Source organism: Theropithecus gelada, chromosome 5, assembly GCF_003255815.1.
Source record: "Theropithecus gelada isolate Dixy chromosome 5, Tgel_1.0, whole genome shotgun sequence".
NCBI lineage: Eukaryota > Metazoa > Chordata > Mammalia > Primates > Cercopithecidae > Theropithecus > Theropithecus gelada.
Window position 1 is genome coordinate 54,349,255 of NC_037672.1, and position 15,215 is coordinate 54,364,469.

At 38.7% G+C, this 15,215-nt stretch overlaps 1 protein-coding gene across 4 annotated transcripts in view; it reads left to right on the forward strand.

The window, feature by feature from the left end:
- The window catches only part of SPARCL1 (SPARC like 1), a 57,390-nt gene extending 42,420 nt beyond the window's left edge, over positions 1-14,970 (forward strand). For all 4 annotated transcript variants that reach the window (XM_025384890.1, XM_025384891.1, XM_025384887.1 and 1 more), the window contains 4 exons: positions 5,991-6,127; positions 8,149-8,297; positions 9,088-9,236; positions 14,502-14,970. In XM_025384890.1, the coding sequence (XP_025240675.1) occupies positions 5,991-6,127; positions 8,149-8,297; positions 9,088-9,236; positions 14,502-14,530 (464 nt within the window). In that variant the 3' untranslated portion in view covers positions 14,531-14,970. The remainder of the gene's footprint in view (positions 1-5,990; positions 6,128-8,148; positions 8,298-9,087; positions 9,237-14,501) is intronic.
- Positions 14,971-15,215: the final 245 nt, after the last annotated feature.

Sequence of the window (15,215 nt, forward strand, 5' to 3'; positions counted from 1 at the left end):
TCCCTGACCACCGTGCCTCCTGACTGGGAGAAACCTCCAAGCAGGGGTCAACAGACATCTCATACAGGAGCACTCCAGCTGGCATCTGGCAGGTACCCCTCTGGGATGAAACTTCCAGAGGAAGGAACAGGCAGCAATGTTTGCTGTTCTGCAGCCTCTGCTGGTGATATCCAGGCAAACAAGGTCTAGAATGGACCTTGAGTGAACTCCAGTAGACCTGCAGCAGAGGGGCCTGTTAGAAGGAAAACTAATGAACAGAAAAGAATAGCATCAACCTCAACAAAAAAGATGTCTACACAAATACCCCATCTGAAAGTCACTAACATCAAAGACCAAAGGCAGAAAATCCACGAAGATGAGGAAAAACCAGCACAAAAACCCTGCAAATTCCAAAAATGGGAATGCCTCTTCTCCTCCAAAGGATCACAACTCCTTGCCAGCATGGGAACAAAAGTGGATGGAGAATTAGTTTGAGGAATTGACAGAAGTAGACATCAGAATGTGGGTAATAACAAACTCTTCTGAGCTAAAGGAGCATGTTATAACCCAATGCAAGGAAGCTAAGAACCTTGAAAAAAGTTTAGAGGAATTGCTAACTAGAATAACTAATTTAGAGAATAACATAAATGACCTGATGGAGCTGGAAAATACAGCACGAGAACTTTGTGAAGCATACACAAGTATCAATAGCCAAATCAATTAAGCAGAAGAAAGGATGTCAGAAATTGAAGATCAACTTAATGAAATAAAGCATGAAGACAAGATTAGAGAAAAAAGAATGAAAAGGAACGAACAAAGCCTCCAAGAAATATGGGACTATGGGAAAAGACCAAATCTCCGTTTGATTGGTGTACCTGAAAGTAATGAGAAGAATGGAACCAAGTTGGAAAACCCTCTTCAGGATATTATCCAGGAGAACTTCCCCAACCTAGCAAGACAGACCAACATTGAAATTCAGGAAATACAGAGAACACCACAAAGATAATCCTCAAGAAGAGCAACTCCAAGACACATAATCGTCAGATTCACCAAGGTTGAAATGAAGGAAAAAATGTTAAGGGCAGCTAGACAGAAAGGTCAGAATACCCACAAAGGGAAGCCCATCAGACTAACAGTGGAACTCTCTGCAGAAACCCTACAAGCAAGAAGAGAGTGGGGGCCAATATTCAACATGCTTAAAGAATTTTAAACCTAGAATTTCATAACCAGTCAAACTAAGCTTCATAAGTGAAGGAGAAATAAAATCCTTTACAGATAAGCAAATGCTGAGAGATTTTTTCACCACCAGGCCTGCTTTACAACAGCTCCTGAAGGAACCACTGAATATGAAGAGGGAAAACCAGTACCAGCCACTGCAAAAACATACCAAATTGTAAAGACCATTGACACTATGAAGAAATTGCATCAACTAATGGGCAAAATAACCAGCTAGCATCATAATGACAGGATCAAATTCACACATAACAATATTAATTTTAAATGTAAACAGGCTAAATGCCCCAATTAAAAGACACAGACTGGCAAATTGGATAAAGAGTCAAAAGTGCTGTATTAAGGAGACCCAGCTCATGTGCAAAGACACACATTGGCTCAAAGTAAAAGGATGGAGGACTATTTACCAAGAATTGGAAAGCAAAAAAAAAAAAAAAAAAAAAAAAAAAGCAGGAGTTGTAATCCTAGCTTCTGATAGAACAGGCTTTAAACTAACAAAGACCAAAAAAGACAAAGAAGGGCATTACATAATGGTAAAGGGATCAATGCAACAAGAAGAGCTAACTATCCTAAATATATATGCACCCAATATAGGAGCACCCAGATACACAAAGCAAGTTCTTAGAGACCTTAGACTCCCACACAATAATAGTGGGAGACTTTAATACTCCACTGTAAAATATTAGACAGATCAACAAGACAGAAATTAACAAGTATATTCAGGACTTGAACTTAGCTCTGGACTAAGCGGACCTAATAGACATCTACAGAACTCTCCACCCCAAATCAACAGAATATACATTCTTCTCAGCACCACATTGTACTTATTCTAAAATTAACCAAATAATTGAAAGTAAAAACTCCTCAGCAAATGCAAAAGAGTAGAAATCATAACAGTCTCTCAGACCACACTGCAATCAAATTAGAACTCAGGATTAAGAAACTCACTCAAAACCGCACAACTACATGTTAACTGAACAACCTGCTCCTGAATGACTACTGGGTAAATAACCAAATTAAGGCAGATATAAGGAAGTTCCTTGAAACCAATGAGAATGAAGACACAATGTGCCAGAATCTCTGGGACACAGCTAAAGCAGCGTTTAGAGGGAAATTTATACCACTAAATGCCCATAGGAGAAAGCAGGAAAGATCTAAAATTGACACCCTAGCATCACAACTAAAACAACTAGAGAAGCAAGAGCAAACAAATTCAAAAGCTAGCAGAAGACAAGAAATAACAATGATCAGAGCATAACTGAAGGAGATAGAGACACGAAAAACCCTTCAAAAAATCAATGAATCTAGGAGCTGGTTTTTTGAAAAGATTAACAAAATGGATAGACTGCTAGCCAGACTAATACAGAAGAAAAGAGAGAAGAATCAAATAGATACAATAAAAAATGATAAAGGGGATATCACCACTGATCCCACAGAAATACAAACTACCATCAGAAAATACTATAAACACCTCCACACAAATAAACTAGAACATCTAGAAGAAATAGATAAATTACTGGACACATATACCCTCCCAAGACTAAACCAGGAAGAAGTTGAATCCCTGAATAGACCAATAACAAGTTCTGAAATTGAGGCAGTAATTAATAGTCTACCAATCAAAAAAAGCCAAGGGTCAGAAAGATTCACAGCTGAATTCTACCAGAGGTACAAAGAGGAGCTGGTAGCATTCCTTCTGAAACTATTCCAAACAATAGAAAAACAGGGAATCCTCCCTATTTCATTTTATGAGGCCAGCATCATCCTGATACCAAAACCTGACAGTGACACAATGAAAAAAGAAAATTTCAGGCCAATATCCCTGATGAACATCAATGCGAAAATCCTCAATAAAATATTGATAAACCAAATCCAGGAGCACATAAAAAAGCTTATCTACCACAATCAAGTCACCTTCATCCCTGGGATGCAAGGATGGTTCAATATATGCAAATCAATAAATGTAACCCATCACATAAACAGAACTAATGACAAAAACCACACAATTATCTCAATAGATGCAGAAAAGGTCTTCAACAAAATTCAACACCCCTTCATGCTAAAAACTCTCAATAAACTAGGTATTGATGGAACATATCTCAAAATAATAACAGCTATTTATGACAAACCCATAGCCAATATCATACTGAATGGGCAGAAGCTGGAAGCATTCCCTTTAAAAACCAGCACAAGACAAGGATGCCCTCTCTCACCACTCCTATTCAACATAGTATTGGAAGTTTTGGCCAGGGCAGTGAGGCAAGAGAAAGAAATCAAGGGTATTCAAATAGGAAGAGAGGAAGTTGAATTATCTCTGTTTGCAGATGACATAATTGTATATTTAGAAAACCCCATCATCTCAGGCCAAAATCTCCTCAAGCTGATAAGCAACTTCAGCAAAGTCTCAGGATACAAAATCAATGTGCAAAAATCACAAGCATTCCTATATACCAGTAATAGACAAGCAGAGAGCCAAGTCATAAGTGAACGCCCATTCACAATTGCTACAAAGAGAATAAAATACCTAGGAATACAACTTACAATGGATGTGAAGGACCTCTTCAAGAACTACAAAGCACTGCTGAAGGAAATAAGAGAGGACACAAACAAATGGAAAAATATCCATGAGCATGGATAGGAAGAATCAATATCATGAAAATGGTTCTACTGACCAAAGTAATTTATAGATTCAATCCTATCCCCATCAAGCTATCACTGACTTTCTTCACAGAATTAGAAAAAACTACTTTAAAGTTCATATGGAACCAAAAAAGAGCCCATATATCCAAGACAATCCTAAGCAAAAAGAACAAAGCTGGAGGCATCACACTACCTAACTTAAAACTATACTACAAGGCTACAGTAACCAAAACAGCATGGTAATGGTATCAAAACAGATATATAGACCAATGGAACAGAACAGAGGCCACAGAAATAATGCCACACATCTACAAACATCTGATATTTGACAAACCTGACAAAAACAAGCAATGGGGAAGGGATTCCCTATTTAATAAATGGTATTGGGAAAACTGGCTAGCCATATGCAGAAAACTGAAACTGGGCCCCTTCCATACACTTCATACAAAAATTAACTCAAGATGGATTAAAGACTTAAACATAAGACCTAAAACCATAAAAACCCTAGAAGAAAACTTAGGCAATACCATTCAGGACATAGGCATGGGCAAAGACTTCATGACTAAAATACCAAAAGCAATGACAACAAAAGCCAAAATTGACTAATGGGATCTAACTAAACTAAAGAGCTTCTGCACAGCAAAAGAAACTATCATCAGAGTAAACAGGCAACCTACAGAATGGGAGAAAATTTTTGCAATCTTCCATCTAACTAAGGGCTTATATCCAGAATCTACAAGGAACTAATATAAATTTACAAGAAAAAAACAATCACATCAAAAAGTGGGTGAAGGATATGAACAGACACTTCTCAAAAGAAGACATTTATGTGGCCAACAAACATATGAAAAAAAGTTCATCATCAGTGGTCATTAGAGAAATGCAAATCAAAACCACAATGAGATACCATCTCACGCCAGTTAGAATGGCAACCATTAAAAAGTCAGGAAACAACAGATACTGGAGAGGATGTGGAGAAATAGGAACACTTTTATACTGTTGGTGGGAGTAAATTAGTTCAACCATTGTGGAAGACAGTGTGGCAATTCCTCAAGGATCTAGAACTAGAAATACCATTTGATACAGCAATCCCATTACTGGGTATATACCCAAAGGATTATAAATCATTCTACTATAAAGACGCATTCACACATATGTTTATTACAGCACTGTTCACAATAGCAAAGACTTGAAACCAACCCAAATGCCCATCAATGATAGACTGGATAAAGAAAATGTGACACATATACACCATGGAATACTATGCAGCCATAAAAAAGGATGAGTTCATGTCCTTTGCAGGGACATGCATGAAGCCGGAAACCATCATTCTCAGCAAACTAGCACAGGAACAGAAAACCAAACACCACATGTTCTCACTCATAAGTAGGAGCTGAACCATGAGAACACATGGAACAGGGAGGGGAACATCATACACCAGGGCCTGTCAGGGGCTGGGGGACTAGGGGAGGGATAGCATTAGGAGAAATACCTAATGTAGATGATGGGTTGACAGGTACAGCAAACCACCATGGCACGTGTATACTTATGTAACAAACCTGCACGTTCTGCACATGTATCTCATAACTTAAAGTATAATTTAAAAAAAAAAAAAATGGCAGTCATCCTGAGCTCTGGGGAGACTGCAATGAGCAGAGAGCCCTCCTGCTAACTTGTATTGGACTTGTAGCAGTATTGCAAAATTGACTTTTGTTTCTTTAAGTCACTGAGATTTAGCATTATTTCTTACCATAGTATCAGCTAATATCTACCTTTTCCTCTATTCAATAGCACTTGTGCCCTCCACCTACAAATTTCAACTCTGATTCTACAGCAGTGGTTCTGGGGCCTAGCTGCACATCCAAATAGATTTTAGAGTTTTAAAAACATCCTGATGCCCAAACTTCACACCAGACCAGTCACATCAGAATTTACTTGATTGGAAGCTGGCATTTGGTATGTTTTATAAAACCCCAGGCAATTCTGTTGTGCTGCTGCCAGGGCTAAGGACCACTGTCATAATAATGGGGCCCTGAGAAAGCTCTGTCAGTTGCCAGAAGTTAAGCTTCCTATTATGAGGATTTGCCACAGTACACGAATAAGCCCAAAGATTACAGTACATTTTCTGCTTGTAACAGCTATTCCTACTTGTACGGACTTTGAAGTGACTCAGTTTCCTCTACGGATGAGAGACTGGCTCAAGAATATCCTCATGCAGCTTTATGAAGCCAACTCTGAACACGCTGGCTATCTAAATGAGAAGCAGAGAAATAAAGTAAGTTATCCACAGATTAGCTTCTTCAATGTCTGTCTACAGGGCATGAGGAAGAAAGACATGGTGGGGGGCTACCTACCTCTGCATACTGGCAAAAGCCCACTATGCTTTTCCATGCCTGGTTAGCCCATGTGGCTTAACAGAATAATAGATGTCACCATTCATGCCGCAAGGTTTCGGACACCACCAAACCGCCCCATTCTTCCCCATGGTCAGTGGCCTGAATTAGGGCTCTTCAATTCATACCTAGAGCAAGCTCTGGTTGAGCACAGTTAAGATAAATTTAGCATTGATATAGTCAGTGAAACATCTTATTTAAATCTAAGCATTTGTTTTGCTCTCATAGGCCAGACATAGATGTATGATATAAAGTAATCCATTAATCAAAATATCAGTAATATATTAAGATTAAAAAGCATTGATTCCAGAAGCTTCCAGAGAAAATTCATTCACGAGATAGTTACCGAGTGCATCCTGGGTGCCAGAAATTAACCTAAATACTGGAGATACAGCAATGAAAAGAAAATCTCTGCCTTCATGAGTTTACATTCTGGGTGAAGAGACAGACTCTAAATAAATAAGTATGTGTGTGTGTGTGTGTGTGTGTGTGTAATGTATGTATATGCATATATTTATATATGTATAATTTGTATATATACATGTATACGCATATACGCATATGTGTATATATGCATATATGCGTATACATGTATATATGCTTATATGTGTGTATATGCATATATGTGTATATATGCATATGCACATATATGCAATTGTATGTAGTAAAATGAGCAATTATGCAAATATAACCAAATCAGCAAATATATGTATAAGTATGTCAGTTGGGATTAAACATGGTGCGAAAATAAATAAAACAGGAAGAAGGGTGTGCATTAACTGTGTCAGATGCTGTTTATAGGTTGTGAGTTGAGGACTGAGAATTGGCCAGAGATTTAGCATGTCAAGGTCATAGTTGACCTTGATAGGAGCTGTTCCTGGGGTGGGAGCATGTTTCAGGAAGGAAGCTCCAGTGGAGAGAGTTCAACAGAGACTAGGAGGAAGGATGTGGATGCAGCAAGTATAGACAATCCTTTCAAGGAGTTTTGCTATAAAGAGATAAAGAGAAATGGGGTGGCAGCTGGAGGGGAAAGTGAGTTCAAGAGTCCCCCCTAGCAGTGGGAGATGGTAGAGGATGTTTGTGTGCTTCTGGAAATAACCCAGTCAAGAAGGAAATATTAGTGGGGAGCAGAGAATGCACACAACTGCCAGGGGGCATTCTTCAATACGTGTCCCAGCCAGATGAGAGGGGCTGGACTTAGATTAGGAGCACAGGAAGGTCACAGGTAGGAAAGTTGTGGTTCTGGGAGCAGGTGGAGGTTCTGTTTGCTTCCAATTACTCAGTGAAATAAGAGGCAACATCAGAAGCTGAGAGTTTCACATGCGCTGCTCAAGAATAATTTCTAGCCTCCGTCTTGAATACATTGTCACAGAGAGCCTTGAGGATATTAGCTATGAAACAGGGAAATTTCAAGGGGGCTGGCCAAGCAGTAACACACCAGGCCGAAAGCGAGACTGAGTGGGCACTGGATGGATGACCTAGAAGACTAAGAATGGACTCTGCCATCAGGAGAAGGAGCAGCACTTTTCATTAACTAATCAAAAATTTTCCCTCAGTCAATTCAGCCCTTTTCATTAAAACCTCATAGTTTAAAAAAAAAAAAGTAGTGAACATTAATTACTTGTTACAAGAAAGAGGCAAAATATACTTAAAATATTTAAAAGTTTAAAAAAGATTTAAATTTCTTCTAAAAACCAGAGGTTTCTTCCATCAGGTGCTATTCTGTGTAGGCATGAGAAAGGCCTATAGTATTGATTGGAAGGAATTTCATTTGGTTGCACATGATGTCCTGAGCTTGTTTTCCTCTATCATGTTACTGTCACTCTTCAAGTAAAGTTTAGCAAGTGACGAGTCCATTACATTTGTCTGATTCTCTGACAGTCTTCTGCCTTCTTAACCCCAGGTCAAGAAAATTTACCTGGATGAAAAGAGGCTCTTGGCTGGGGACCATCCCATTGACCTTCTCTTAAGGGACTTTAAGAAAAACTACCACATGTATGTGTATCCTGTGCACTGGCAGTTTAGTGAACTTGATCAACACCCTATGGATAGGTAAGAACTCTTTACCTTTCCATTTCTAGATTTATCTCTCTGATGAAATATCTACATATCTATGCAGAAGGAAAATCTAGATTTAGGACATTTCCCAGTTCCATTTTAGAATACTGAAATGCCTGGTTAGGAGTCTAAACACAAAGCTGCTGTGTGTGATGTACCCTAGAACTTAAAGTATAATCATAAAAAAAAAGTCTGGAACTTGATAGAGCTTATGTTGATAAAGTTTACGTTTTATAATTTTATCTTTTAATTCCATTTGTCAGTGAAATTTTTGAAGTCCCCTTATCACAATTATCAAAGCTATGTAATATTCATTTAAAAAAAAAAAAAAGCTGCCGCGAAGATAGCAGAATATGGCTACACCATAGCTCCTAAGTTTACATGTTAAGGTCCAGCTTCCCACAGAGACTCCTCCGACTTTCTCATTCTTGATCCTAAATTCCCAAGACTGGCCCAATGTGGGTCAAGTGACTACATCTAAAACAATCAGGTACGGTCAGTGGATGAGAACCAGGTTGTACCAACATGATTGCTGGGTACACCCCTGTAGATTTAGGGTAGGAAAAGGACAGTTCCTGTGAAGACAGAAACCTCGTGAATCGACATCCCAAAAGCTGTCAACCTTACCCACAAATCGTTTATTTCATTGGCAGTTTTTATCGGTATTCTATTTATTTCACATATACAGCAACCTTATGGGAGAAGAATGTCCTTGGTGAGCCTGAGAGTTAAATCTTCATGCACAAGCTACTCAGTTAATAGGATGCCATGTATTTCATTGCAGAGTCCTGACACATTCCGAACTTGCTCCTCTGCGAGCATCTCTGGTGCCCATGGAACACTGCATAACCCGTTTCTTTGAGGAGTGTGACCCCAACAAGGATAAACATATCACCCTGAAGGAGTGGGGCCACTGCTTTGGAATTAAAGAAGGTAAATTCATCACCAGCCAAAGAAGAGGGATGTCTTCTTCCCCAGACAAGCCCTAAGCCCCCGCATGCTTCAAAGAGAGGTCCTGCCACATGTTCAAATTGGAAGCTAGAAACAAAAAGGTAGCAGTTTCCCAGATAGGACTTCCTTGGTGCATATGTTGTCATTACAAAGTCACTTCTTACTACCTTTATAGCACTGTTTTCAAAGGGTAGCAAGGGTGAACATGCATTGAGGTCTCAACAGTCAGCTAAGCGTAAAAAGACATGTGAATCCAGAGTTGGGTCAAATCTCAGCAGGCTTTGTGTCCTTCCTTATTTAATATCCTACCTTAACCTGGGCCTTGGGCCCAACTTTTCAAAATTACATGTAAAGAATAAATAAGCAAGCCCATTTCTGACAATGGGAGATGTCAGAACATCTCAGAATCTATTACCAACACACTGAAGAGTGGATTTTACATCACAAGTAGTGCTAGGATAATCCTTTAACCCAAAACTCACCCATGGCTTCATCCTCAATGAATGGGAACTGAGCATTCTTTCTTTACTCCTGCAGTGGAGGAAATTAAATTTAAACACTTATTTTGCTGGGTTATGTCTTAATATGTTTCCTTTTCTTTCCTTAAGTTAGACTTGACTTTTATGAGCAAGTATGTTTTCAATAATTAAGATATGAAAGGCTGGGCACGGTGGCTCATGCCTGTAATCCCAGCACTTTGGGAGGCCAAGGTGGGTGGATCACCTGAGGTCAGGAGTTAGAGACTAGCATGGCCAACATGGTGAAACTCTGCTTCTACCAAAAATACAAAAAGTAGGTGGGCTTGGTGGCACGTGCCTGTAATCCCAGCTACTCGGGAGGCTGAGGCAGGAGAATTGCTTGAACCCGGGAGGCAGAGGTTGCAGTGAGCCAAGATCGCACCACTGCACTCCAGCCTGGGTGACAGACAGAGTGAGACTCGGTCTCAAAAAAAAAAGAAAGATATTCAAACAATGAGCATTCAAATCTACTTGCAATTCTCACCACACACACACAAAAACGATAGTATGTGAGGTAACGCATTCGTTAATCAGATCAATTTAACCATTCCACAATGTATATATATTTTAAAAGGTCATGTTTTACATGATAAATACATACCATGTTTATTTGTCAGTTAAAATAAATAAATAAGAAAAATACCATTCACAGAACATAAATTAACAGTGAACATCAAATCTCTGAAACAGAGATTTCATTCATGTTTACAATATACCATCGGGATAAACATGCAGCTAGGCCGATAAAGAAAGTCAGTTCATCAAACGTTGGAAGTTCCCAAAAAGAAATAACTTGTGCAAACTTCATTTTTAAAATATTCCCCATATATATGTAGAATGCCTTGAAATTAGAGAGGAAGAGGTGAAAGTATGAAGATTTATAGGTAAGCAGAGAGGGTCAGTCCTTCTCCTTGCAATATCATTCTGTGAAATAAACATTCTGTGAAAGGATGTGTATTTTTGTAAGTACCTAGTTCTGTGTATTAGTTGTCTATGCTGCATAGTGAATCACCCCACAACTTAACAGGTTAAATTCTTTCTCACGGTTTCCAAGAGTCAGAAATCTCACAGTAACCAACCTGGATGGCTCTGGATTAGGATCTCTCATGAGGTTGTGGTCAAGGGGTCATGCAGTGCGGCAGTTATCTGATGGCTTGACTGTGGCTAAGGGTCTACTTCTAAGCTGACTCCCATGGCTCTTTGCAGGAGCCTTCAGTATCCCATCATGTAGGCCTCTCGTCCACAGGGCTGCCCACAGCATGGTGTCTGGTTTCCTCCAGAGTGAGTGACCAGGCAGAAAGAGAAAGCCGAGACTGAGGCCCCAATGTCTTTTGTAAGCTAATCTCAGAAGTTATATATCATGACTTCTGCCTCATTTTATTGGTCACACTGACCAATCCTGTTACAGCAGGAGGAGGAGAAGGAGACCACACGGGGTTGGGTGTCAATTGTCTTTCTAACATCTATGATACACGCAGAGTACTTATAAAAATTCAAATATATCCCTCTGTCCTGCCCTGCCCTGCCCCACCATTATCTAGAGGGGAAAACTCGGCTGGAATAGGATGTATTTATGGATGCCTGTTTATATGACATGTGATTTTAAACGACTGATAAAAAGGCAAATTTAAACAGGCCATTTTACTTAAGAAAACCAGTTGCATCTCATTCTTCCTTTTGCAAAGCTTCTGGCAGCTCTTCAGTGTGTAAGCTCACCCAGGCTCCGCTGGGCGGTTGTCTGGGAGGAGCAGGAAGGACTTAAAGTCCAGTCATTTACAAAGCTGTTAATGATCTTGTTTGTGCACTGTGGTTTGGCTATCATTGCCTTATTTTGAAGAAAGGAAAAAATTATCACATAATAAACCAATAAAGCAGATATTAAATATTCAGTCAGAACACGTAAACAAGTTATTGCTTTGGAATGTAGCTAAAGAAAAAAAAATTTATTTGTAAGGATACCCTTCTTTCCTTCAAGGCTGAGAAATCCACAGAAGGAGAAGATAGAGTTTAGCCAATGTTTTCCTGAATTTTAACTGCCTGTGATAGATGTACCCATATATTCCTCACATAGCTGTTATTAACTAGCTATGTGAATTAGGGCGTGTTGCTTATCCTCAGTGAGTCTCATTTTCCTTACCTGTAAAAATGGGGTTCAAATAACAGGTGCAGGAGTCCTCATTTATTTTGCGCCCATGCATACCATGCATTGACACATATCCATGCTAATCGTCAGAAAACCTTCCAAGTGAGACTAACAGGGTAAACAACTCAGATGAACGCAAGTTCCCCAAAGCCATTTAAAGACATTATCCTAAGAGTACTGAGGGATCACCAAAGTGTTTCCAACAAGTCAGTGATTTCCCTGGGTTTGTATTTAAGACGGATTCCCCTGGTTACATTGTGGCAGAGCCAAAGAACTGTTGAGAGAATATTGTGGTAAACCCAGGCAAGAGCTGATGAGAACTTGAAGTAGAGGAGTGATCAAAAGCGGGGGGTGCGGGGGGAGGAGAAAGAGAAGTAAACATATTCAAGATATATTTTAAAATGTAAGCATACTGAAATGTCTATCATGTGGAAATAAGACAATATTTGATAGGAAATATGTGGTAGCAGAGAGCAGAGAGGTGAGAGACTGAAAAGTACAATGCCTAGGTCCCTGCTTAGAGCAGGCAGGGTAAATAGAGGTAAATAGAGGCACCTTCTACTGAGAAAACACAAGAACAGAAGTGGATTTGGAGTAAATGACAAATTCCATTTTAGATACTTTGAATCCTAAAGTATTAGGTTGTCTCCTAAGTGTTAGTTTCATGCAAAAGTAATTATAGTTTGGCCATTATCTCTACCACTCCATCAAAACTACCATTATCCCTACCATGCCCAACACTGATGGGCACCTACATCGATTTTGTCTTTGCTATTGTGAATAGTGCTGCAATGAGCATGTGAGTTCATGTGTCTTTTTGGTAAAATGATTTTTTTATAAATATACCCAGTAATTGGATTGCTGGGTTGAATAGCAGTTCTGTTTTAAGTTCTTTGAGAAATCTCCAAACGGCTTTCCACAGTGGCTCAACTAATTTACATTACCAGCGTCTAAGCATTCCTTTTTCTCTGCGGCTTCACCAGCATGTTGTTTTTAGACTTTTAAATTATAGCCATTCTGACTGCTGTGAACTGGCATCTCATTGTGAGATGGTTTTGATTAAAATTTTCCTGATTATTAGTAACGTGGAACTTTATATATATTTGTTGGCTGCTTATATATCAAGACAGGGTTTTGGAACTGAAATGCGTGTTTGAGGATTATAAGCATACAAAGAATAATTGACACCGGGGAAGGGAATTAATTCTCCCAAGGAAAATGCATTGACTTACGTGAAAAGGGGTCTAGGATTGAACACCATGCTGAGAAAAACATCTAGATGATGGATGGGGAGGAAGAAAGAATTCAGTAAGGACATTGAAGTTTCTCCTGAAATGAAGGAAGAAAACCAGGATAGTGCCATGCAAAGGAGGTGTTTCAAAGAGGAGGAAGAGATTGGCAGTGCCAAATGCGACTGAGATGTCAAAGAAGATGAAAGAAATAAAGATATCCTGGGTGGCCTTGGTTAGAGTAGTTTTGGTGGAATGGTAGAGATGGAAGTCACATTCTATAGATTCAGAAGAAAAGGGAAATGAGAAAGGGTAAGGAGTGAATGTTTGAGTGCAGCAAAGACCTAGAAAAGATAGAGAGTAAGGGGAGCATTTTTTAGAATAAAAGAGATTTGAGCACTCCTTTCATTTATTCATTTATTTGCTCGAGAAACCTTTACAGATGGTCTACATAAATGCAGGCACTGTTCTAGAGGCTAAATATAAAACATATTTAAATGCTAATGGAAGGGTCTAGTAAAAAAAAGGAAAGGTGGAAGAAGGATGTAAGAAAAAAAAGAGGAAAGTAAAAGGAGAATCTTGTGAAAGTCAGAAGAGATCTTGAGCATAGGAAGAGGAATTAGCCTTAACATCAAGAAAAAGGACAATCTCTTATCTGAGCAACAGAAAGAAGACAAAGGCTATGGGTACAAATATAAGTAAATGTGTAAGTAATGAAGCTATTATCTCCATTTTACATATGAAGCCAGTACTCAAAAAAAAAATATCAAAGTCCATAATCTTTCCCATTCTCTGGGCTAGATAAAAATTATTAGCAGGAAAATTACCTAGTGCCCACACAGAGTAGTATAATAGTTTGTTAGGGTGGCCCATGTTGGTAAGGAGTGATCTTATATCTCCTAGAGGATGCTGTCTTCTTCCACAAGTATGGCAACAATTTCTTTGACAAGCTACTCAATTAAAAGCTGGATTTACCTAGCACTACACTTCTATTTATTTCCATTATATTTCAGCTCACCTTCTAGATTAGTATACTTGGCACTTCTTGGCTGGACCTCCCCTTAACCTGCTCTTCCCCTATCAGTGGTTCTCAACCCTGCAGCCAAATTACCTGCAGTTTTCTAAATGTCTACATGCCATTAGTCCACCCCTAGGGATTCAGATTCTAGAGTCCAGAGGTGAGGCCTAAAAATATATTTTTAAAAGTTCATGAGTGATGTTGATGCCCTACCAGAGTTGAGGATCACCATTATACTGCCTTATTAGATGGTTTCTCTAATCCTCCAACTCTAATATTGTTTGTGCTACTAATCTGGCTACTTTCTAAAAGTGTTGTTTTGCTTCTCGTTTTTTACAGAAGACATAGATGAAAATCTCTTGTTTTGAATGAAGATTTTAAAGAACTCAACTTTCCAGCATCCTCCTCTGTTCTAACCACTTCAGAAATATATGCAGCTGTAATACTTGTAGATTTATATTTAGCAAAATGTTTGCATGTGTGACAAGACAATGAGAGTAATTGCTTGATAACAACCTATGCGCCAGGTATTTAACATTAACTTTGGAAACAAAAATGTAAAATTAAGTAAAGTCAACATATGCAAAATACTGTACATTGTGAACAGAAGTTTAATTCATAGTAATTTCACTCTCTGCATTGACTTATGAGATAATTAATGATAAAACTATTAATGATAAAAATAATGCATTTGTATTGTTCATAATATCATATGCACTTCAAGAAAATGGAATGCTACTCTTTTGTGGTTTACGTGTATTATTTTCAATATCTTAATACCCTAATAAACAGTCCATAAAAATCCAAATGCTTAGTCAAGTGTATTTCCAGTTATAATTTAGACAATCAAATGTGAAAGATCAACCCAAGACTCACACTTCATGTCAAATTATAATTGTGCTTCCTAAACTCTACTACTTTAAGTGTGTGTGTGCGTGTGTGTGCGTGCGTGTGTGTGTGTGTGTGTGTGGTTGAGGAAAAAGTGTGAGACACCTCTTACAGGAAACAAATACTCAGTGGTAAAAGCTGCTCATTAATGTCCTTCATCATTAT